Raw genomic sequence first — 26254 nt, forward strand, 5'->3', positions numbered from 1 at the left:
AATATATTGGAGAAAGAGGCCATCAGCCAGACATAGCCCTTGCAGCGGTGTTGGAACAATTTTTATAGGGGGCCTGCTGAGAGCCAATGAACAAACCTGTAAACCCTGTATATAATGGAAACCACTTCAAGGTAAGGGGTGTTGCTGCAACCCCAACACCCCTAGTTCGAGCATCACTGAGCCCTGGCTTTCGTGGGTTGATACTGCCATTGTTTCTAACCCCATGGTCTAATCCCATGGTATAACTGACACTATTATAAAGGCTGTTGGTAGCTAGTGATCCGTTGTTTATACTTAAAAGACATTTTTCAAAAATTTCCCGTTGCTAACACTGGTTCGGCTCTACTAGCTGCTGCAGGCCTTTTAACAACAACGTTGTTAAGACCTGATCTGAGCAGGTTTAGTTAAAACAATGATTACATTGGTGGCAACAGTCCTTGCCCACTCTGCACTAGGACACTCATTGTTGCTTAATTTTTGTAGGACTGAACTATTGTTAGCAATGGAAACGTTTTTGGAAGTGGACTTGGAATAGACTGGGCTCAACGTAGACCAAATGCAGCACATCATAACCATGTTTGGCACCATTGTACAAAAGCTCAGGGAACACTAGAGCTGTGGTATGGGCCAGTGATGGAACTGGAAAAAAGATTACTACCAGCACGCCAGTCCTTGTGGCTGCTTCTCTCAATAGGGCAACATAGTTGTTGAGAAGCTCTCCGCTACACGGGCCCCTGTGGCCACTTCCCTCACTGTGGTTGAGCAGATTGTTGAGTCGATCTCTGCTCCCACAATCTCTTACGGTGACTGGGTTGTTAACTAGCTCCCCACTTCCCTCCAACTGCTGGTTGCTTCCCTCAGTTGGGCTAGGAAGAGGGTTGTTGAGCAGCTCTCCAGTTCACACCATGCCCTCAACCATCTTGCCACTAGAATAAGGGAATTTTCTCAGTAGCCCTGATCCTTGCTATAATGTGGCTAGGTGACTATCACATTTAGGTCCAGTGTATACTATATATAGAGCCTTATGGAGGTAGGATGAGATGGTGCCCTTCCCTTAATCAGCATACTGGCAGACTATCAAAACTGAGTTTTATTATTCACATTTCTCAGCCTGTGTTCAGCCTCCTCTATTCTGAAAGGTTGAATTGTGGTTTAAGGATGTCAAGGGGACAATGGTGTAAAAAACATGTCCTAGCATGACTTTTCCTATGATAGAAATGACTCATTCTCTCTCTTTACACACACACACCCACACACCCCTTGACTCTCATTTGCATGTGTCATGGGTTGATGAAGTATGAAAATGGAGGTAGGCAGCTTCTTGTGGTTATGACTATGCACTAAAATGACACTGTGAGAAAGCCTACATTGCACAGCTGAATCAGAAAATATAGTTATTAGGGATCCATTACAGTTTTAACCATTGAAGAGGTGTAATTAAAATGATACTATGGTGACTAGAGCTATATCAATAGCTATTTTGTCTACAAACAAAAGTTATACTGGTATAAGCTGAGGTGTTAATTTAAACAGATACAATTATGGACACTTTCATTCTGGTATAAGAGGGTTTTTTTCCTGTTTTTTGGAAGGGGTTTAAGCCAAACTGGAGAAAAAAAACAAACTCCTCTTATTCCAGAAAGAGTGTCTACCTGAGGAGCTACACCGGTATAGCTATAGCAGTTTAACTACATGTGTATAATTATACCTGTATAAATGGTAAGAAACTTTCCCTGTAGACAGGCCTCATTATATAGCTCCATGTTTTCATAAACTCATAACCCTCTATATGTTTTTTTCTTTGGAAATGAAAACTTCAACATTGTACTCTCAGCAAAGGGGTGATTTTTTTTTTCTGGAAATTCAGTTTGACCATTTTTTAGTTACTTGAAAAATAAAAAAAACACTTCACTGACTTATCTCATACATAAGAATTATACAGTCAAGTCACAGAACTGGGCTTTTTGAAGTTTACACTTTATTGAACAATACAAAGGGTAACACATACCTGTTCAAAGGAATGACCATATTGGGTCAGAGCAGTGATCTAGCTAGTTACGATCCCATCTCTGACAGGGACCAGTATCACTAGTCCAGAAAAAAGTGAAGGAAACCCCGTAATTCCAGAGAGGTTGCTGTCTTCCCTGGGAACAGATTAACCGTGAGTGTCTTCACTACAGAGTTAATTCAAGTTACTTCCCTTGTGTTTACCTAGCTCAAGTGCAAGTGGCCACACTGTGATAACAACACACTGCTGTGTCCACACTGGTGATGCGCTCATTCATGTATGGCACATCGGGGTGGATCCTACCACTATTCTTTCCACTGCAGTAAGCTGAGCAGAATTTTTTTTTCTTTAGGGAATTGGGGAGAACTCGTCTTTTCTTTCTGGGCACCCAGGAGGAATTATGGGAAGGAATTGGAGGACTAGCAGCCCTCAAACAGAGCTAGCCTGGCTCCATGCTACAGAGCAGTGATGTTAGCAGCTAATAGACTGGCTGATCCATTGGGGGTATAGCATAAAGCGAACATGAGCGTAACCTAAATTAGATGCCAACACAAGACAAGGGATTGTGTGTGAGGATAGGACTCAAGTGAGCAGCAACACTCAAATGTACATTAACTTTGAAGCCCTATAATGTAATGAACTTTTATAATTGATTTCAGTGAATAAGTACTGTAGATTAAATACTGTTTTCAAGTGTCAACATACAGAAATTTATTGATAATCTATTTTACAGGCAGATGAGGTCACTCTACCATTGGATTAGCACAGTGCCAGTTAACTCAAGGTTTACGGCTAGCCAAAAACTCCAAAGGTAGTAACAAAATGTTTCTTAAGTATATCAGAAGCAGGAAGCCTGCTAAACAACCAGTGGGGCCCCTTGACGATCGAAATACAAAAGGAGCGCTTAAAGATGATAAAGTCATTGTGGAGAAACTAAATGGATTCTTTGCCTCAGTCTTCACAGCTGAAGATGTTAGGGAGATTCCCAAACCTGAGCTGGCTTTTGTAGGTGACAAATCTGAGGAACTGTCACAGATTGAATTAATTGATAAACTCAACATTAACAAGTCACCAGGACCAGATGGCATTCACCCAAGAGTTCTGAAAGAACTCAAATGTGAAGTTACGGAACTATTAACTAAGGTTTGTAACCTGTCCTTTAAATCGGCTTTGGTACCCAATGACTGGAAGTTAGCTAATGTAACACCAATATTTAAAAAGGGCTCTAGAGGTGATCCCAGCAATTACAGACAGGTAAGTCTAATGTCAGTACCGGGCAAATTAGTCGAAACAAAGGTTAAGAATAAAATTGTCAGACACATAGAAAAACATAAACTGTTGAGTAATAGTCAACATGTTTTCTCTAAAGGGAAATAGTGTCTTGCTAATCTATTAGAGTTCTTTGAAGGGGTCAAACACACACATGGACAAGGGGGATCCAGTGGACACAGTGTACTTAGATTTCCAGAAAGCCTTTGACAAGGTCCCTCACCCAAGGCTCTTACATAAATTAAGCTGTCATGGGATAAAAGGGAAGGTCCTTTCATGGATTGAGAACTGGTTAAAAGACAGGGAACAAAGGGTAGGAATTAATGGTAAATTCTCAGAATGGAGAGGGGTAACTAGTGGTGTTCCCCAAGGGCAGTCCTAAGACCAATCCTATTCAATTTATTCATAAATGATCTAGAGAAAGGGGTAAACAGTGAGGTGGCAAAGTCTGCAGATGATACTAAACTACTCAAGATAGTTAAGACCAAAGCAGATTGAGAAGAACTTCAAAAAGATCTCACAAAACTAAGTGATTGGGCAACAAAATGGCAAATGAAATTTAATGTGGATAAATGTAAAGTAATGCACATTGGAAAAAATAACCCCAACTATACATACAATATGATGGGGGCTAATTTAGCTACAACGAGTCAGGAAAAAGATCTTGGAGTCATCATGGATAGTTCTCTGAAGATGTCCACGCAGTGTGCAGAGGCGGTCAAAAAAGCAAACAGGATGTTAGGAATCATTAAAAAGGGGATAGAGAATAAGACTGAGAATATATTATTGCCCTTATATAAATCCATGGTATGCCCCCATCTCGAATACTGTGTACAGATGTGGTCTTCTCACCTCAAAAAAAGATATTCTAGCACTAGAAAAGCTTCAGAAAAAGGCAACTAAAATGATTAGGGGTTTGGAGAGGGTCCCATATGAGGAAAGATTAAAACGGCTATGTCTCTTCAGCTTGGAAAAGAGGAGACTAAGGGGGGATATGATAGAGGTATATAAAATCATGAGTGATGTTGAGAAAGTGGATAAGGAAAAGTTATTTACTTATTCCCATAATACAAGAACTAGGGATCACCAAATGAAATTAATAGGCAGCAGGTTTAAAACAAATAAAAGAAAGTTGTTCTTCACACAGCGCACAGTCAACTTGTGGAACTCCTTGCCTGAGGAGGTTGTGAAGGGTAGGACTATAACAGCGTTTAAAGGAGAACTGGATAAATTCATGGAGGTTAAGTCCATAAATGGCTATCAGCCAGGATGAGTAAGGAATGGTGTCCCTAGCCTCTGTTTGTCAGAGGATGGCGATGGATGGCAGGAGAGAGAGATCACTTGATCACTGCCTGTTAGATTCACTTCCTCTGGGGCACCTGGCATTGGCCACTGTTGGTAGACAGATACTGGGCTAGATGGACCTTTGGTCTGACCCAGTACGGCCGTTCTTATGTTCTAAAGGCTAGTGCTCACTTATGGGGCCCAGTGAGCCTGTAAAGTGTCCACACTTGCTTTCACAAAGGTCTTAAATACCTTGAGTTAAACAGTCAATTAACTCTAGATAAAAGTCTAGTGAAGACTGCTGTAGAGGAAGCACACCCTCTACCTTTGCTTCCCAGACAACCCCTCTGCAAATGAAGTGTTTGACTCGTATCTGCACATTGTCTCCTCCCATTCCAGGGCCCTCAAGACTACGTTATTTGGCTAAGGCACAGCCCAAGGTGATATGCCATGAATTATGTATAATACATAATGTTCAGCTATGTGTTACCATCCACATAAGGAGCTCGTTGCTGACAATGTGTTAGCAATTCCCCTCCCCCGCCCATCTCCCCAAAACTCTTGTTACTGGTACTGAAAGTGGTTTAAATTGCAACTGACAGAAGTACAAGACTTTTAGCACCATTATGTGTAATAAGGACCTAGTAGAACAATGTTTTGATGATGCTTGCTATAGTGGGAGAAAGCTATTTACAATACCCATCTACAGCAGCAGTGAAACCATTTTCAAGAAGAGACACTCATCGGCCCCATCTCCACTAGGGTTCAATGCAATGGACGTTAACATTAGCAGAAGACACTCAGCAAATATTAAGAACAGCAGCAGCAGCAGCTAGTCCTATATGGAGCACGTCTAACTGGTATGGTGTTCGCAACTGCCAGCAGCCAGTGGGATGTCTAGACCAGAGTTCCCAGACTCTGGTCTGGTAGGTTAATTTAAACCAATGGGAAGTTTTTGAACATTTTGCTAGCAGAGACAAGGCCATTGCTCACTGTATCCAGCAGCAATGAGCCATTTTCCTAGTACAGGCCATACCTTTCTGAATACTTAGCAGTATCTCAGAATCCTCACTTGGACTAAGATTCTGTGGCTTTTGTATGGTAATTTGGCAAACAGTTAGAGGCAGATGCCCCTTATAAGGAAGGCTAGGCCATGCATCATTGGAAAGGTAGACTCCTCACAGATATTTAGTACTGACTTGACATCACCATGAGCGGCTAGTGTAGCCATTAAAATATACAAAAAGAAGTTGAACCTGCAATTGTTAGAGTTGGAACTTTGTTTACCCTTTGCCATTCCCACTTCCTGGACCCCAAGAGCACAATTTGTTTCACAGCTGACTGGAAGAGCAATGTAACCCATTACTATTATACCCCAAGAACAGAGAGAATTTTGAACTACAGAAGGTCATTTTGTAGTGACAATTGTATTTATAGACAGTGTACAAAAATTAGTGCTCAAACATTTGGAATTTAACTATAGTATGGACAAAAGACTCAAGACAAGCCACTTTAATAGGCCAATTTTTATTGATAGTTAAGATCATATGTTTCTTCATAAAGTGCAAGATGCACCATGGAACCAAAATACAGGAAGTTGTGTTAATAACTACACATTGTTTAAGCAATGCTACTTTTTGGCAAAGTGCTGTATTTTGCTGTTGTCCAGCTTGTATTAAACTGCCTATTCAAACTAAGAGCCAGACCACCTTTGATATCAAAAGAACAGCTACAAGTAGAGAAAGTGGCTCCAGAAAGAAGCTGCCGTATATGCATAGACTGATGTACAGTATTTATCTTAACTGAAATGTCCCTTTTGAATTTTCAAGTTTGCTGTGTACAAGTTAAACCTAGAAGGCACAGGTTTGTTTAAAACACATCTGTCTATTGACTGATACATACGGAAACACAGTTTCAACAAAATTAATGAATCAGTATCTGAGACAGTGCAAGGCCTCCACTTTTACAAGAAACAATATGTTTTACTACTGTTCAAAAACCACAGAAAAAGCCACACAACTCACATACACTACTAGAGAACAACAACAACAAACTGCCCAAGAACTCCAGGCACAAAACAGAACTAGTAACATAAATATGCAAGACAAAATTAACAAAAAAAAAAAGTCACTGATAAAAGTATTGATAGATAGAGAACTCTATCTCATACAATATAGCATGGTTTCCAATATTAAGAACTGAGAGGCACAGCTTTTGTGCAACAAAAAAGTTTATATCCTGAAAGATATAGGATTTCATCACTAGAAAATTATCCAGCAATATAATATTAAAAAAAGGATTAGTATCTCCCAGTTTTTAGGAGCAGTCTAAAATTGCGTTTACTTGCCAACTGAAAAAAGGAGGCTCCAATTATAATGCTTGGGAGCCATGCACTTCCCCACCACCCCCCACTAAAGAATTACAAAACCCTTTTAATTCAAAAGAAGGTGGAGATGCCATCTTCCTTCATTTAACTTTAGGGAAATTTAAGCTGAAGGAAAGTAGTTATTCAGGAAGAGAAAAATTAAAGCAAGGAGTCTCCTGAGCTGGAAAGAGAGTGTGTGGGGGGGGGGGAGGAGATGAAAAAAGAGGAAAAGTTGAAATGAATGATAGCAGAAGCAACATTAAGATCTCAGTGAGCAAATGAGAGAGATTCTAGGAATCAAGATTGGTGAAGCTACAAAATTATTCTTGGATAAATAAGTGAGAGTTTCTAGCCCAGAGGAAAATATTGTGTGTGCCTGTGTGTGTGTGTATATATATATGGATATGAATCACTAAAAAAAGAAGAGGTAAGAACATCATCTACATTCTGAATTGGCATTAAGCACTTAGACTCATACATAATCATTCAAAGCAAAAAACGGATGTTCTATATCACTGGAAGTTTTAAAGAACAGGTTAGACTAAATACCTTTCAGGGATGGTCTAGATAGATGTGATCTAGATAGATGTGATCCAGCCTAAGTGCTGGGGACTAGACTAGAGGACCTCCCGGTATTACTAGGAATATACTCTAGTAAGATGACAGGAGTACAAACAAAAGCAATGTGGATAGTGCTACATTTATAGATACACGTGGCAATTAAACTGTTAACTAAAACTTGAAAAAAAACAGAATATTTGAAGGGAATTGGGGACCAGAAGGCTATTTGCTACAGGATTAGGAAGATTACTCTCCACCAAGAGTTCAGCCTGCATCTATTATATGCAGTGCTACTCATACTGCAAGGTTACTACAAGGCATTAGGTTTTTGTATCAGCAGAACTGAAACATTTGGCCATATTTCAAAGAACATTTCATAGGTCTGAAATAATTCTTAAGCATTACTGGTTTCATCTAAATCACAAAAATTAGAGCCACCCATATACACGTTTTATAGTGTTGAGGCTTTTCCACACGATTTCAGCTGGAAGACATGGTTGAACGTGACTAACATTTATATGCCTTAGCAGCAAATGCAGGAAAAGCAGTGATCACAGATGAAGCACTGGAAACAAAAGAGGAAGTGTAAAGCTTCACTATTCTCCCCCTGTTCCTTGATTTACTCAAATTTTCAAGAATTATCTATCATGGTTGATTTTGTAGTGTGGCTGTCTGGAAGTATCTGCACTGTCAAATTTGGTGCCTTTGCCTTTCAAGGCATGCTTTCTTCCAGAAGATCATGCAAGATTTTAAATAACTTTTTAAAGAGAATGTTTAATGTTCTGTACTTTTCCCTCTCCACTACTAGTCTATAAAATTAACATCAAGTTAGATATGTTTCTGCTTTTATGCCACATGAGCAATGAAATATCCACTGTTAATGCAGCTCCCAGATCTCCACTTTTATATACTCTGCTAGCACTGCTTAATACTGGAAGACCAGTAGTGTTAGAATGTATTTAAAACGTTATGCCTTTCAGCACTTCCAGGCATGGCCACCTCAACTTTATGCTCTTGTTGGGAAAGAATTAGGAAGGGTGCAAGACCTCATCTAGAGATAGGTTTTCCAGCCAGTAGTTTGTGAGCCATTCCTAATCTATCACTTGAAATGAATTGATCAATTCAAGGCAGTAATCAGCAGCTCGGAAGCCCATCTGAACTCACCATCCACTAGAATAGGTTCTGTAGAAGGTGTTTCAGCTATGGGATGGACCTATTATAGAAGACAATCAGTCTAGCCCTTTCGCCTTGGATACACACTATAGATAAACTAAACCAAGTTCCGGGAGATGCATAATAGATGCATCCTCTCCCCAAAGAAAAGAAGAAGTGGAAAAGGAAAAAAGAGCATGATCTAAATACTGATGGAATCTTTGGGCTAAGTGTCTATATTTAATAAACCACAGGTCTACTTTTCATTTCACTCCATATGAAGGCACAAAGTTTGTCCCTTTCCAATACCTGTAACATTCATGCCACATCTTATTCCAGTATTATTAGGTGGACATTTTACGCTCTTCTGCTGCTTATATGAAGTAACTGTTTGTTTAACGAAAGTAGGTAATATCTAGTTTAGATTAAATCTAGAGTTATCCTTCTTTCAATAAGAGTTTAGTGACATTTACTTCAAATCCATTGGCAACTATAGCCTTTTAATGCTTATGCTAGAATATAACTGTGTACACGGTATATACAGACATACAAAGCTGTCAAAAGCACTGGTTATTGAAGTGTATGGTTGACCCCAATAATTTTATTACTTCATATGACTGAAGAATGCATGTTCCATCTTTGTTAGAATTTTCTTTAAAAACCCATCCAAACATCACAGTAAAGTTAAAAACCACACTCACACATATTTCCAAAACACTGAAATATTTCAGATAACCATTTAGGACCTATAGCAAGGCATTTTGTGATACACTATATGTAAATGTGGTTTCAAACTAATGTAACACTAGTCATGATTGTATTCAAATGATTGATGATCAGCTTCAGATTGTTCACACCTTCATTATCTATACATTAAAACAAAAGCACGCTAAGAACAATTAACCGATAGGATTAAAACCTCAAAAGCCTTCAGTAATTATACTGACGCTGGCAAGGCTGGTGAACAAACAATCCATTGTGCTTGATTTGCCGAGAGTGACAATCCCTGGTAAGATTTTGGCGACGGAGACTGTTTCTGTTGAGATGGTGTCTTTCATTATGTTCTTTTACCAACTGGGTCGGACGAAAACTCTTGGTTTGTTCCAGAAAACTTGAGTGAGCAGCGAGGGTGGCAACATAGCAATGAATATGCTGCCCCATTTCATTTCGTGCTTCCATTCTAAAATTTAACATACAAATGTTAGTTACAGTTCAGCTAGCACTTGGAGATCTAGGTAAGTTTATTAAGGGAATGTATTTTCTTCTAGCTGAATGAATACAGATAGGCTTGGAAGGATTAGTTTTGTATCAGTAAATGTCACTAAACATCATTTTCACTGCATACACACAAAAAATATTTCTATCAATAGAAATGTACAAATAGGTAAAGTAAGAAAAATGCTGCTTGGAGAATTTAAGAGCTTGATTTCAGGATATTTACTGTGTATACTTTGACAAGTAATGTTGACAATTTGTATTTTAACGGTTATAATGCTTTGACTTTTTGGATCTCAATGTGTAATGCCATTAAATTATTGTCTGACATCCCCACTGCCTGGCCCTTCCACCCCTAATAATCTCCTACAACTGGGAGAATTTAAATAGATAAAAACAAAAAAGTGCTTAAAAATAAAGAGAGATAATCCATCAAAGTTATTTAAAAATAACCAAATATGCCAAGCCTAAATAGTGATGTTTACATAAATCACTTCCAGTAGTTGACCCTATCCCATCACACTAGGCATGAAGTTTTTTGATGTAGTTCTTCAGCATGTTTTAGGGAGTGAGTTAATAGGTCTGTTTCCTCTACCCTCCTTCTCTCTGTAAAGGACTGTTCTATATTGCCTTTTGTATTTCTGATTCAATATTTAATCCTTTGGGCATAATGCACTTTCCAGCTTGCTATTATACATGAACTAATGGCACAATGCCCAAAAGATCATATAATGTATTAAATACAGAAGGCAGCATGTATTTCACGATCCTCAGAAGAATTAGTAAATATTTACTAGATGTTATGGTTAAAGGTCATCTTGCACAGGATAGTTTAGGCTGTGTGAAAATAAAGGGCACTAAATAAAAGACTGTTTGGATTTTCCTGCATGGCTGGCAACCCAAACATGATGATCATGCATAAGACCTGGAAAGTTAGACCAGGTAAGCCACTGAAGTCAGATCAGCTGTGTGAAATGCCATGAGTAACTAAAGATCTTTCTTCAGCCTGTCCCTTTGATTCCCTCAATGCCTCTCAAAGTCAGACTGCTGTAGAGACATCCCATCGCACAGTATGGGGCATCACCAGCCTATGCAAGGGTGAGAGAATACATGGGTAAAATGTCTCTTGCTTCCCACCCCCACAGCCTGAGGGTGGGGGTGGTGGTAAGTTTTGTAACATAAGAGCTTTCCAGAGCCCATACAAATTTTAAAAACAACTTCCATGAACCTCCCCATCAAGGTGGCATGATAGTGGTGACATTACCTCTATAGCAGACACTTTTATGGGACACGATATGGTAGTATGCAGCTTTACCACCACCCTTTTTGGATGACTCAAAGTTTGGGAGCCCATGCCTTCCGTGAGCTCAGGGCACAGAGGATGGGGCCCTCAGGGAGTCAGTTATAACAAATTCAGCTCTAGCATGTCTGTTTCCACTAGTGGAAGAACCTCATACCTGTGGAAAATCTGTACAGTAGAACATCCTGCTATGCCCCTGGTCTGCCTACTGCCCTCCATGCTGGCAGAGTACGTACAATGGGCACTGGAACAGACTCCCCGGTTCCCTTGACTTCCCACCAGCAAAGAGTTGAAGCCAAAAGACATTCACTTTGTGCCAGCAGAGCAGCACAAAATGAATGGATTGAAGGATATGGGCCCCAAGATGAATTATGCATTGAATGCCTATCCCAGAGTTACCTTCCTTTACAGATTATTAAAACCGACAGACAAGAGCCGGTCAGTATAATGTCCAAGTTGACATTCTGTCCTTCACTCACCTTAGTCATTTCACACTGGAACTGCTCTTATTCTTTCCTTTTATGCTGATCAACTGACTTTGCATGTAGGCTCCTCTAACTATGGCACTACCACTGGCTACACATGATGCATTAACGTTTTTAGAAGTAACATGTCAGAGCTGAAACTCTGAATGAAGACAGTAATAAGGGAAGTTCTGGAACAAGCACAGTTATGGTAGCACAAATACAAGCACTACAACAATAAAACCATAACAGATCAGGCATTAGTAGACTAATTGTGTCTCAAGCATGGTTTTGACTTGTGTCATCAGCCACAGAAGTGCATCAATAGCTCACCAATACATACATGGATTTCATATTGTCCAGAACAATAAGCCACAGCATATGTTGTATTAGTGAGCTATTGATGCACTTTGAGACCCAGCCACCCACCCTCCTCGCCTGGGCTTCTGATGGAAGGGGAATGTAAACATAGTGGGAGATGGAGTCAGGTGATCTGGGCTCTGACACTCACGTGGGTGTTTCTCTCCACTGGAGATGTACCCCCAGTGACTTCACTGTTTGCACATAAAAGCTAGCAAGATTGGAACCCTAAAGATTCTTAACTGATATTCAACATTTTTAAAAGCCACTATTCTGTACTTAGCAGTATATTTTACTTGTTATAGCAGAATTAGAATTGACTAAGTAACTTGACACAGAGGTTAGTTTTAAAACTGGTACAGTTTTGATAGACAAGTCTATTTACAAAGCAGACTGATCAAAGAAGAGTACTGTCCCAAAGCAGTAGTACTTACTGTGCCAGTGTGCCTTAAGCAGCTTTTCCTGGCCCTACAATGTTAAATGGCCAACCATTAAACAACTAGAGATTTTAAGACAACATTTTACTGTATTGTCAGCTTAGTTGAACAGTTCTCTCTCTCAGTTACTGTATTTCATCTCAACTTTAATGTTTTAGAGTGAGACAGTTACAATTTTGTTCTCCAAAATAATTACCTTGTACATGAAATTATGGACAAAATATTTAGCCAAGATCCTCAAAAGGCATTTAGGCACCTAATTCCCATTAATTTCACAGAGTCTTAGTATTTAACAGCGATACTTGGGCCACATCCTCAGCTGAATGCACAGCTCCATTGAATTCAGAGGAATGACGCTGATTTACACCAAGTGAATATCTGGCCCTTTAATTTAATTATATATTTAAGTGGTGCTGCATTATAAAAAGATGCAAGATATACTTCTGGAATGGCTTATACCAGCATCCCTAAATTGTACAAAGCCATCACAATAATTCAATATCCATCTACTCTTGAATGACACAATTCTCACTCAAATTTCACCATCTCCATTTTGCAACCATTTCTGTTACATTGCTGCTACTGACTGTAGGTTCTTACAAACTAGTCTATTCCGTTTTAATTGTGTTATGCCCATTGCCATGGTATTAGGGCACCCTACAGTTGTGACAGATTTCTTCAGAGCCCAATTTTCAGAGGTGCTGGGTACCCACGACTCCCACTGACTTCAGCCAGAGCCATGGTGCTCAGGATCTCCCAAAGAAACAGGCCCTTGATACCAAGAGCACAGATTTTCAGTATTAGCCCCATGCTTGTTAGACACTGGCTTAGGTCGCTTTACCAAGAAAAGAAAAAAAAATTACCCATTTTCTTTAAAGTGTTGCAAACCAAGAAACTACAGGCATGGGAGCTATGCTGCCATTGAAGTCAGTGATAATTACTTGCACGTTGCTACACACAGAACCAAACTCACCATAAGATGATCCTTGTTCATTCTTATTACAGAGGATGAACACTAGAAGTAGGCAAAATTTGTCCAATCCTTCTGAACAAGGGCCCCAGAAATTACGTTAATATTTCTCAGAACTTGACCATATGGGAAAGACGTGTGGGGTCATAAGTATTTTTGCTACCAGGCAAATATTACATGATAGGTTTGAGTCTGTGGTTATTCTGCATGGTTACCTCCTTAGAATTCAGATCCTAGTGGAAGAATAATTTCTGACTTTAACAAGAGAAAAATAAATTGTTTATTGGTGGCCGTCCCAATTCACAGAGCTTGGGCTGAGCCCAAACGTCTACATGGCAGTTGAATAGCCCCTTAGCCTGAGCCCCATGAGCCTGATTCTACTGGCACAGGCCAGCCATGGTTTTTTAATTGTAATGTAGGCATATCCCCAGACTTCTTGTGACCTGACCTTGGATAAATCACACGTGTTTTCCCCCTTGGGTTCCCAGTCTCTGCAATTGAGATAGTAATTCTCCCTCTTCAAAGGGTGGTTGTGAGGACATCATCAATGTTTGTGAGAGCAGCGAGGAGTCCTGTGGCCCCTTATAGACTAAGGCCTGGTCTACACTACGCGTTTAAACCGATTTTAGCAGCGCTAAACCGATTTAACGCTGTACCCGTCCACACTACGAGGCCCTTTATATTGCTATAAAGGGCTCTTTAAATCGGTTTCTGTACTCCTCCCCAATGAGAGGAGTAGCGCTAAAATCGGTATTACCATATCGGATTAGGGTTAGTGTGGCTGCAAATCGACGGTATTGGCCTTCGGGTGGTACCCACAGTGCACCACTGTGACTGCTCTGGACAGCAATCTGAACTCTGATGCAGTGGCCAGGTAAACAGGAAAAGCCCTGTGAACTTTTGAATTGTATTTCCTGTTTGCCCAGCATGGAGCTCTGATCAGCACGGGTGGTGATGCAGTCCCAAATCCAAAAAGAGCTCCAGCATGGACCGTACGGGAGATACTGGATCTGATCACTGTATGGGGAGACAAATCTGTTCTATCAGAGCTCCGTTACAGACGACGAAATGCCAAAGCGTTTGAAAAAAATCTCCAGGCTACACAGTGCTGTGTGACAAGCGTAACGGAAAGCCAAAGAATCAAATGGAAGGTCATGGAGGGAGGGAGGGGGGACTGAGGACTCCAGCTATCCCACAGGCCACAGCAGTCTCCGAAAAGTATTTGCATTTTTGGCTGAGCTCCCAATGCCTGTAGGTTCAAACACATTGTCCGGCGTAGTTCAGGGTATAGCTCATCAATGTATCCCCTCCCCCGCCCACATGAAAGAAAAGGGGAAAAAATAGTTTCTTAACTTTTTTTTAATGTCACCCTATGTGTACTGAATGCTACTAGTAGACGCAATGCTGCAGCAGTAAAGAGCAATATCTGCTCCTCTTCCCTCCCCGGTGGCAGATGGTACAATATGCTTGATAGCTGCTGAATACCCCTGGCTGGCCTAAGGTGAGGCTGGCCGGGGAGAGCGCCTGGGTAAAAATAGGAATGATTCCTGGTCATTCCCAGTAGATGGTACAGAACGGCTGGTAACCGTCTTCATCATAGCAACTGGGGGCTGAGCTTCAATCAGCCCCTTCCCTTTCATGTGTAAAGAAAAGATTCTGTACTGCCTGGACTATCATAGCAGTGGGATGCTGGGCTCCTCTCCCCCATACCATTTAATGTCCTGCCTGGACTGTCATAGCAGTGGGATGCTGGGCTCCTCTCCCCCACACTGCTTAATGTCTTGCCTGGACTATCATAGCAGCTGGAGGCTGCCTCCCCCTCATATTATCTCACTAACAAGTCACTGTTTCTTATTCCTGTGTTCTTTACAACTTCATGACACAAATGGGCGGGGGGGACACTGCCATGGTAGCCCAGGAAAGTTGGGGAGGAGGGAAGCAACGGGGGGAGTTGTTGCAGGGGCAACCCCCGTGAATGGCATGCACCTCATCATTTCTGTGGGATCTGACACGGAGCAGCTGTGCTCTCTGGTTCTCTAATACACTGGTTCTCTACTACACTTGCCCCATATTCTAGGCAGGACTGACTCTATATTTAGATACCATAAAGGAGGGATTGACTCAGGGAATCATTTCCATTTTTGCCTTTGCGCCCCTGGCCGACCTCAGCCAGGGGCACTCGTGATAGCAGCAGACGGTACAGAACGACAGATAGCTGTCATCTCATTGCCAATTTACAATGGCAGCAGACGGTACAGAACAACTGATAACCATCGCTGCTATCATGCAAAAGCAAATGAATGCTGCTGTGTAGCGCTGCAGTATCGCCTCTGTCAGTGGCATCCAGTACACATATGGTGACAGTAAAAAAAAGCTGAACAAGCTCCATGGTTGCCATGCTATGACGTCTGCCAGGGCAATCCAGGGAAAAAGGGCGCGAAATGATTGTCTGCCGTTGCTTTCCCGGAGGAAGGAACGACTGACGACATTTACCCAGAACCACCCGCGACAATGATTTTTGCCCCATCAGGAGCTGGGATCTCAACCCAGAATTCCAAGGGGCGGGGGAGACTGCCGGAACTATGGGATAGCTATGGAATAGCTACCCACAGTGCAATGCTCCAGAAATCGACACTAGCCTCGGTACATGGACGCACACCACCGAATTAATGTGCTTAGTGTGGCCGCGTGCACTCGACTTTATATAATCTGTTTTACAAAACTGGTTTATGTAAAATCGGAATAATCCCGTAGCGTAGACGTATTGGAGCATGAGCTTTCGTGGGTGAATACATACTTTCGACGAAGTGGGTATTCACCAATGAAAGCTCATGCTCCAGTACGTCTGTTAGTCTATAAGGTGCCACAGGACTCTTTGCTGCTTTTACAGATCCAGACTAACACGGCTACCCCTCTGATACTTGAAACAATGTTTGTCAGGCACTTTAAAGGGGTAGGCACAAGTACCTTCTATCATTTTGATTGCTCTCTTCTGGTTTAGAAATCCTGCTCTATGAGGAAGAGAGAAAAAACTGGGCATGTTTAGTCTTGAGAAAAGATGACTGAGGGGAGACTTGATAACAATCTTCATATATTTTAAGGGCTGTTAAAAAGAGGAGAGGAAAGCGATAAAGAGAAGGTAAGGAGGGTGAGGACATGTTGTTCTCCATGTCCGCTGAAGGTAGGACAATATTAGAAATGTTTCCTAACTATAAAGGATAGTTAAGCACTGGACTAGGTTTCCAAGAGAGGTTGTGAAATCCCCATCATTGGAGATTTTTAAGAAGATGTTAGACAAACTCCTTTCAAGGCTGTTCTAGGTATTCTTGATCTTGCTTCAGCCCAGGGAGCTAGATTGGTTGACTTCTGGAGGTCCCTTGCACTCCTACATTTCCAGGAAGCACCTAGATAGAATAGTCTATCGTATCAATTGTGCAAGTAACTTCATCTGACTTCAACAGGAATGGCATGTACAATGAATGGGATAATTAGGCCCCAAAAAGTATTAATTACAATGTCAAAACCGAATGGCCACCACGTACACGAGTTTTAAAATCAGGCATAAAGCTATGATGAGCTTATCTTAAAATGTTGGCGTTATTTGTGCTTTGTTCATTCACTTAAAACTGAAGCTTCTAATTAATTCTTCAGGCATTTGGGCTAAGCAAGTTGTAACCAGGTATTTTACTGTATTCCTTTGCACTCAGCAGTAATTCATGGCCTATATATTTACATCATATTGCTAACTGAAAAATAAAAAAAAACTTACCTTGGACTACTTGGATTATGAAACTCCTCATCTCCACAGCTAGTCTCATTTAGACTGTGACAGGTATTATGGACAGCATATACAGACATGCTGGGATGTTCAATTAGAAGGTTCTCCATAGGACTGGTTTCCACCTTGATAGTGGTTAATCCACCTGCAGTAAAACATGGGGGAGGGGTAATAAACCAGCTCTCCTCCATGGGACATGAGTCAAACTGGATGAAGCAAGACTCGCTGGCATCAGCCAAACACTCTAAGGAAGTCGGTAAACAAGAAAAGACTGGGGAGTGGTCAACAGCTGATGTTTCACTGATGTCTGCTTCTTCTGTTGAAAAGTTAGTGCAAGTGTCTAGTGGAGGTTGTCCATTGTTCCAGTTGCCACAGTTGAGATGAAGTCACCACAGATAGGTGATTGCAGGAGATGGAGATCAGCCAGTTCATGTGGAGCAAATAGGGGAGAAAACAAACAAAAAGATCTATCATCAGCATGTACACAAGCATTTTACACACAAACGAATAAAAGGGAGGTAATTAGGAAACGCTTTCCCATGTCAGATAAAAAAAATCAGGAGTATTGCCAGGAAAGTGATAGAATTGTGCAACAGAGATTGCTCAGTGTCAGATAAATATTATCTGTACAAGTAGTTCTACTACGGTCTGAACTTATTAGTCTTGGGAAACTGATGTCAGTTTCCCTAGTCAGCTTACACAAGATGTTTTGTGGTTTATTGTTTTACACAAATCCATGTTATTTATGCTTAGGCTAAAAATGTCTTTGGAGCGACTGGCTTCCTTATACAGAAGTATGATAAATATAACTGCCTGCTTCCTGCTGTAGAGGTTATATTTAACAGACATCTTACCTATAAAGTCAACCAGAATCCATTCATCATCTTCTTTTTCACTGAACTCTGGCTCTTGGCTGGACAAGTTATTGATCTCTCCCACAAACATATTATTCAGCCTCTGGAACATTACTAAGGCAAGAATGAGACTGTGGCTAGTAAGTCTTTGTATCCAAAAATTCAAGACACGGGCTCACACTTATACTAGCAAACTGGCAGAGGTATGAGAATAAAGTGCATAGATGCTTTATCAGCTTACGTATGGAACATGGAGAGTCATGGTTTGTAAACAGTTTATACAAAACCTGCAAAGAAGAAAAGAGTGGACTTAATGCTAAAGCAATTAAATCTATTTGTAAATAACAAGTAAGAACTCAGATAGGGCCAATTCTTGACTGCAGGTTTTGGGCAATGGCCTACATCAGTGGTTTTCAACTTACCTCAGGCAGCTCCCAGTCAGCTGCACAGCCGGGGTGCAGAGGGAGGCTTCCCACCTGTCCTGACTCTGCAGACCCTGCTGCGCCATGGAAGCAGCCAGCAGCAGGTCCAGCTCCTAGGTGGAGGCACGCAAGCAGCTCCATGCTGCTTTTGCCTGCAGGTACCACCCCTCCCAGCTCCCATTGGCTGGAAACCGGCCAATGGGAGTGCGGAGCTGGTGCTCAGGGCAGGGGCAGCACACATAGTCCTTTGGCTCCCCTGCCTAGAAGCTGGACCCGCAGCGTGGTGTCAGAACAGGTAGGCAGTAGCCTGTCTTAGCTGGGCAGCACCACCGACGGGACTTCTGGTGCTGATCAGAGCTGCTAAGGTTCCCGAGTGCTTAGCAAGATGACCCAGTGCCTTACTTAGAGTACTGGGTTGTGACTTGAACTTTGAAAAACACTGGCCTACATGACTCAAAGTATTTGCCATGAGGTGGTATTACACTTTTTCATTGGCCCATTGCATCCCCTGCCAACAAGCTGAACCACAGGAAGAGGCCTTATGGAGGAAAGACCCAGCAAGGCTCTCTTCACAGGGTTGCCTAAAGCCCTCCATCTGGATTCTGCCTCACATGCAAAGATCTGCATAGCTCCTGGCCCCATCCTCACAGATCTGCAGGAATGGGAGAGAGGCAAGGGCTATCTATGCAGAGACCCTGTGCTCTAGAACCCCTGGGATCTTCTGGCCAAAGTGGCTCCAGATAAGTAATAGCGCTTATAACCTCCCCTGGGAACCTTTCCTCCTTCTATGTAAGTGAGGGGTGGGAGGGAAGGAAGGAAGGACTCTACAGAAGAAGTGACACAGTCTGAAGCTGTATTACCTAAGTAGTCCATGTTGTGGGGGAGGGGAAAGTATTGTAACCCTATGCACATGCCCCAGTCCCGCAGAGAGCCCTCTGCAGGGTCCCACTGATGTAGAATATAGGTAGTTGACCCTCTCTGTATTGAGCAGAGAAGGCACACACAAAGAACACCACCATCCTTGTGCAGTTCAGGGGCTCTGCTTGAACATTAACCATATTACAGAAGAAAACAAACAATCAGGTTCACAGGTGCACTAGCGTGGTTATTAAGTGGGATCCTTTTCATAGTGATTAGTTAAATACTACTGTGTTCTGTGAGGTTCTACGTAATTAATGCAAATACTGGCTGCACCACCACAATTTCAGAATAAAGTTGCTTCCTTACATTTCATGATAAGCAACATTAATTTCTCAACAGAAGACACTTCCCTAAATGTATATTTAAGAGACTATCTGTTTCAGCCTGGACTTTATATTATATATAATTTTTGTGGTTGAGGCTGAAAAAAAATTAGCCATTTAACAATAAATAAAAATAAAAATTAAAAAAAAGTCCAAGTTCCTGGGATAACCACAGCAGCACATGAGATCACCTGTTGCAGTCACTATATCTGAACTATTAACAGAGTTCAAATGATGGTGTCAAAATGCTACACTTTAACAGTAATGTTCAGGTATTGAAACTTCGGTCATTTATTTTCAGCACCTCTAGCTCTATTTCCACCTATTAAGTGAATTATTAGAACGTGTGTGCAAACACAGTGAATCAATTATACAATCTCTCCTCTCTTCCTGGAATTACCTTAGGTTTATGACAGACTAGGTAAATTATAGACATTTACATAAAAAGGTCGGAATTTCTATATTCAGATAGCTTGTGAGAGTGAAAGATAAAACTATACTAGAGAAGGCATTCCGAACAATTGTTCAAAGCACAGCAAAACAAAGTGTATAAATTTAATTTCTAACAAGTAAATATTGGTGAAGGGAGATTATGTTTACAGAACATGAACTCCAAGTTTCTGTATCAGTGTAGTGTAACTCTTGGACCAAAGATGCCTTTGCATTGGATGCCAGAAAATTAAAAGAAGAGAGAGACCTTTGCTAGTTACTTCTGTTTATCACTGGAGTGTCTCTCCTGTTTGTTAAGCCACCTAGGAACTGGTTTACATTCTGACATCGAGATCCAATACTATTGGTGCCTCTCAATTTGTTTTACTTCTGCAGCACATGGGATGTCAGACAGAGGCTGAAAAAATAAGAGTATTAATCAAGGACCATTGTAACCTTAGACAATTAAGGTGTCAATGGTTCCTGTAAATATAGCTGGGGGCAGCATAAACTGAGGTTGGTGCTATTTGGTTTGCTATGCAGCTGTAAGTGTGTTTACTGGGTAGGCTATGCAGTATAATAGCGATTATAGTAGTTGACTGAGAGTTGTGTGTGAAAGGACATCAAAATAAGGTCTAGTCAATTCTTGACTGTAAGAGCTTGGTTCCTAAACTTTTATCCCCATGCTAAAACCACTAACAGTGTCATTGCTCAATGGCCTCTTGACAACCACCAGGAGGATCCAAAAAAGCAAGTTTTAAACAAAGCTGAAAGAGGTATAGGTAACCTTAGCTGGTACTGCTCAAGAAAGATCTTGGAATCATAGTGGCTAGTTCTCTGAAAACATCTATTTCACGTGCAGTACCAGTCAAAAAAGCTAACAGAATGTTAGGAATCATTAGGAAAGGGATAGATAGATACAATACCATTAAATAAATGGTACACCCACACCTTGAATTCTGGTCACCTCATCTCAAAAAAGACTATTAGAATTGGAAAAGGTACAGAGAAGAGCAACAAAAATGACTAGGATATAGAACAGTTTCCATATAAGGAGAGATTAAAGACTGGGACAGTTCATCTTGGAAAAAGAGAAGACTAAGGGGGAGATATGATAAAGGTCTACAAAATCATGATTAGTGTTAAGAAAGTAAGTATTTATCCTGTCAGATAACATAAGAACCAGAGGTCACCCAAGGAAATTAACAGGCAGCAGATTTAAAAACCAAACAAAAGGAAGTACTTCTTCACATAATGAACATTCAAGCTGTAGAACTTGTTGCCAGAGGATGTTGTGAAGGCCAAAAGTATAACTAGGTTAAAAAAAGAATTAGGTAAGTTCATGGAGGATAGGTTCATCAATGGGCTAAGATGGCCAGGGATGCAACCCCATGCTCGGGGTGTCCCGAAGACTCTAATTTCCAGAAGCAGGGACTGGATGACAAGGGATGGATCTCTTGATAATTGCCCTGTTTTGTTCATTCCTTCTGAAGCATCTGGCACTGGCCACTGTCAGAAGAGAGGCAACTGGGCTAGATGGACCATTCTTATGTTCTTACTATGGCAAAGCGTTTCTCCATCCACCATAACAGCTGTCAGTGCATTGACTTGAACAAAGTGGCCGCCATTTTGTAAACTTCATTTTCTACCATATAGTGTAGTTACTGCTTAGGTATTTTATCTGCAGTCAGGTTGACTGTATTGTGCTTCTTACAAGTAGCGATATCTATACAGAAGAATGTCTACAAGGTAAGGTTGTCAGCCCAAATATTTACTGACCACAACACTGGTCCCACTGTAAAATTCATATCAAATCCATTGTAGTTCTAGAGAATGCAATAGCTTAACATGTATTGGGCTGAAAATATTACAAATGAAAAAACTGAAACTTCACCAGGAGTCAATAAAAGTGATGCATGTTTTCTAGCTCCACCTTAATTTATGTACTGTTTTCAGTTTGTTCAGTCAAATTTTACTTTTTAAACTTTCAGCCAAGGAAATACTAGGTGTGGAAGTTTTTTAAAATTATTGTTATTTTGAGAGGGGAAGAACAGGAGAGAAATAAAATGGATTCTTAAAGGAAAGCTTAAAATGAAACACCATTTTCATGGCAGGTCAACGATTAGGCCTAGCAGACTTTATAGTGTTCTTTGATGCATAAGGCAACAAGTAAGATTCTGAATAACTCAAACTTACTGTAGGTGGCATAACAGCCTCTCTGAAACAGTTATCCAGTTTCCAAGATGTGTTTGGCATTCTGAATATTGGTGGAATATTAAAAAGGAAGTTCCTCTGAACTGCTTTCAGAGGTAGATGATACAAAGGTATATATGTAAAATAATCAACTGATTACTCTACTTCAAAATATTTGCAATTTATAAGACACCGAGCTTCTTGAGAAGCTACTGCAAGTCTGGTTTCTGGAAGTCTCCATGTTTTCTCAAAAGCAAATCAAGAGAACTTGTCCATTCAGTGCCTATACTGTTATTAGAAAGGTCCAGTTAGAATCATAGATTATTAGGGTGGGAAGGGACCCTCAGGAGATCATCTAGTCCAACTCCCTGCTCAAAGCAGGACAAGACAAATCCCCAAATGGCCCCCTCAAAGACTGAACTCACAACCATGGGTTTAGCAGGCCAATGCTCAAACTACTGAGCTATCCCTCCAGTTGGGGTTATTGTTGTTCCTTACAAGAGCAAGGACGTGAATAGACTTATAGGAAGTGTCTAAGAAACCACAGAACTGCTTTTTGCTGAAAATATGTATGTTATCAAAAAGACACCTCATCCTTCACAGAAGGATTGAATAAAAATGAGGAGGTAGGCAAAATATGAAGTACTGGATTGTAGCTCTGGCTATGTGGCCACAGAGGAGTAAGGCCTACAACCCCTTACTCACTTGCATAGCTGCATTAGCCATGTCCAGATCAAATCTCCACATGCAGCTGTGTGGGGAGCAGGCACTGCACACCTGACACTTACATGCATACATCACCAGTGAACAACTGGATAGTAAAGGGGGAGACAAAGCAATGGTTCTGCCCAATATGCACTGGCCAGCAGAGCTGACAGGCTGCAGTCTGTACCACAAAAAGGGAAGAAACGTACCACACTTCACCATCCAAGCATGAGGGGAGCCCAGAGAAGAGTTCCACTTTAGAGGGGGAAGCTCAGATGAAGCCTGTTCCTCTGGGCTGAAGCTAACAGTCCACCCCTAAGTGAGCTGAACGTGTCCAAGTACGCTTGCAGAAGTCATCATTATGCTTTAATGGTTAATTGGCTTCCACAGCCGCTACCTCACTCAAACCTCATAATGGAGGGGTGCCAGCTGTCATGCCTGACAGAAGATTGTGATTTCAGGTGGAAAGTCCCCAGCAGGTGCAGATTAATTCTCCAGACACAAAGAGCTCGCTTTGGGGCAAACAACAACAAAGAGGAAGGTGGGACCGGGCTGCTTCTGAGGGGAGTTTTTGTCCGGGTCTCTGGCCACCGGGGTCAGGCACCTTCCCTAAGGACCCGGCCCTGGGTTTGGGTGACCTGACCTGGCAATCCGTTGCCCTCTCGCCTGTGGCTGAGTCACATCCTGTGGTTTGTTTTGATGGCTCGGAGCCCCCCCTCTTCTAGGGCGGTGCCTGCAGGATGGCTGGGTTTAGTCACACCTGACTAGCGCGCAAGCAAGCACTGCCTTGGCAGCAGGGGCGGGGGGAAGTTCCCTCCGCAACCAAGCAAATAGGCCCCGCACCGGTAGGAGGAGGCAACCCGACACCCCTCCAGCCTCTGGGCGGACCGGTCGCCCCGAACTCCTCCTCCCGGGGGGGGGGGGCGAGAGACAAAAGGGTAAAACTAGGAACGCAGCTACTTCGGCGTCTGCGAAGAGGAAGTTCAGGGAACAAACAAATAAGCGGATCGGTGCCTGCCCCCAGCGAGGCTTGGGCTCCCACCTCCTCGGGGGCAGAATTCAGCCCCGCTGCGCGGTCCCGCCTGCGCCCCAACTCCACCGTACGCGGAATCTCCCCGCGAGGGAGCGGAGGCGCGCGGCCAATCCGCGCAGAGAGTGGGGCAGCAAGTACCAGGAGCTGGGCGCTCCTTCGCACTCGGGTGGGGAGTGCACAACGCAGCTCTCTGTCCGAGGCATTTAGGGACACCCATTGCTCCCGACGACGAGTCGCAATGTACAGGGGCAGTGCGCATTCCCCACCCCCCCGAGGCAAAGGGACCCCCACTGTTACGCTGCTTAGGGGCGGCGTGTGCTCATACTCACTCCATAGGGAAAGACCCTCCCATAAAAACGACACAAGCCTCTATTTTCAAAGGGGCTGAGCCCTTGCGAGTTCCCGTAGGCTTCAAGGGAGTTTGCGGGTGCTCAGCGCCTTGAGCAGTCAGACCATTGTCCCGATCGCCTGTAATCACGGGAGATCTTTTCTGTTTCATAAAGTTTCTATCGAGCTAGTCTCCTTCCCAGGACCTGGCGCTACTTTAGGAGTCTCGGGGGAGGCGGGGAGAAATACATGTCAGACCCACGTATAACGGTGACACTGATCGCTCTGCTCCCTCCCGGACATAGGCAGAGCCGGGGGGTACGTTACTGGGCGTGGGGAAAACGCTCCAGTCCCGAAACCGCAACACCCCTGCCGCCAGCGAGGACGCAGTCTAGGCAGAGGGAACCTGAGGTGGCCGCTGTGTCCGGAGGGGGTGGGGGAGGGTCCGAGCAGCACTATCAAGCTGCCAGGGCCACTTCCAGACGGGATACAAATCTCCGCTACTCACCTTCCAGAGACAGGAGGGGCGGACGGCAGCAATGGCTAGTGAGGTAGATGAGGGGAGGCAGCGATGGATCCCGGCTCTTGTTTCCGCAACCGCCTCAGTCCGACTCGGTTCCTTGCTGAACCTTTTGTTGTTATAGAATCCAACGAACAGCTGATCGGCCCCGGCCGCCCCAGGCCCCGCCCCGGCTCCCCCTCCAGACTCCCCGGGGCCGGGCTACGGTTCAGACCCCACCAATGTGAGCAGAGCCGGGCTCGGGGCCGCGCCGGGACAGGCTGTCACTAACGCACGTGATCCGGCCCAGCGCCACAGAGAAACTCTGCGCTAGGAACAAGCCCAGGCAACAAAAGGAGAGGGAGAGAAAGAGAGAAGGGGGGAGCGGAAGGGAGGGAGAGAGAAACTGCAAAAAGACGAGATAAAGGAAGAAGAGAGGAGGAGAGATTGAGCGAACAGATGCAAGGATGGGAAGAGGGGGAAAAAGGGGAGGGAAAAGATTTGAAAGAAGTGAGGAAGCACTCAGAGTCCATGGTGATGGACGCTGAGTAAGAGCCTAAAAAGAGAGCGAAGGAAGGGGAATAAAACGCAGCTAATAAAGAGTCTGACAGATAAGGGGACAAAGCATCAAGTTGCAAGTTGGTATATTATGTACAGACACTACTGCATGCATAGATACGTTATTTAGGCTGAACTTAGCTCCCTAGAGTTTGTTTCTCAACTCTAACTTCACCACAATCAAATTGATCTGCCTGAACTTTCATCTGCAGGCTCTTTGCTTAGAATGGAGCATTTCTAGCATTTGGGACAAATTGGACAAAGCATATGGGAGATATAATTGGATTGGACAGGAATTTACCCGTGCATTTCAGTTGTCAGATAATTTCCTGAGTTGTGGGTTCGTTCCTTCTTTTTTTTTTTTTTTAGCTTGTCCTATTTCCAAAATGACTTGGAAAGTGCTACATTGTTTTGGCAGAGATGTGGTGCTTTTGACAAGTTTTGGGAGTGGTGGAATTGCTTACTTATTAACAATGGTTTCCATATACTTTAAAAAGTCTGCTTAGACCACTGCATAATTAAGTATCAGAGGGGTAGCTGTGTTAGTTTGTATCCACAAAAACAAAGAGGAATCTGGTGGCACTTTAATAAGACTAACATTTATTTGGGCTTATGCTTTCTTGGGTAAAAAACCCACTTCTTCACATGCATGGAGTGAAAATTACAGATCCAGGCATACATATACTCACACATGAAGAGAAGGGAGTTACCTTACAAGTGGAGAACCAGTGTTAACACGGCCAATTCAGTCAGGGTGGATGTGGTCCACTCCTAATAACTGATGAGGAGGGAATACCAAGAGAGGGAAAATTGCTTTTGTAGTGAGC

General features: G+C 42.6%; 1 protein-coding gene across 3 annotated transcripts; it reads right to left on the reverse strand.

The window, feature by feature from the left end:
• Positions 1–6078: 6078 nt before the first annotated feature.
• Positions 6079–25044, reverse strand: TP53INP1 (tumor protein p53 inducible nuclear protein 1). Of its 3 annotated transcripts, none has more exons than XM_030553511.1 (5): positions 24879–25044; positions 18259–18304; positions 18018–18131; positions 17155–17503; positions 6079–9819 (listed from the first exon to the last, which is right to left on the reverse strand). In XM_030553511.1, the coding sequence occupies exons 3-5, from the start codon at positions 18127–18129 to the stop codon at positions 9570–9572; spliced, it is 711 nt and encodes a 236-aa protein (XP_030409371.1). In that variant the 5' UTR covers positions 18130–18131; positions 18259–18304; positions 24879–25044; the 3' UTR covers positions 6079–9569. The 3 variants fall into 3 exon arrangements, with proteins under 3 accessions (XP_030409371.1, XP_030409372.1, XP_030409373.1); XM_030553513.1 differs by adding an exon at positions 12413–12446 and having other exon boundaries at positions 9705–9819; positions 18018–18304; XM_030553512.1 differs by lacking the exon at positions 18259–18304.
• Between the last annotated feature and the right edge of the window lie 1210 nt (positions 25045–26254).

Source organism: Gopherus evgoodei, chromosome 2, assembly GCF_007399415.2.
Source record: "Gopherus evgoodei ecotype Sinaloan lineage chromosome 2, rGopEvg1_v1.p, whole genome shotgun sequence".
Lineage (NCBI taxonomy): Eukaryota > Metazoa > Chordata > Testudines > Testudinidae > Gopherus > Gopherus evgoodei.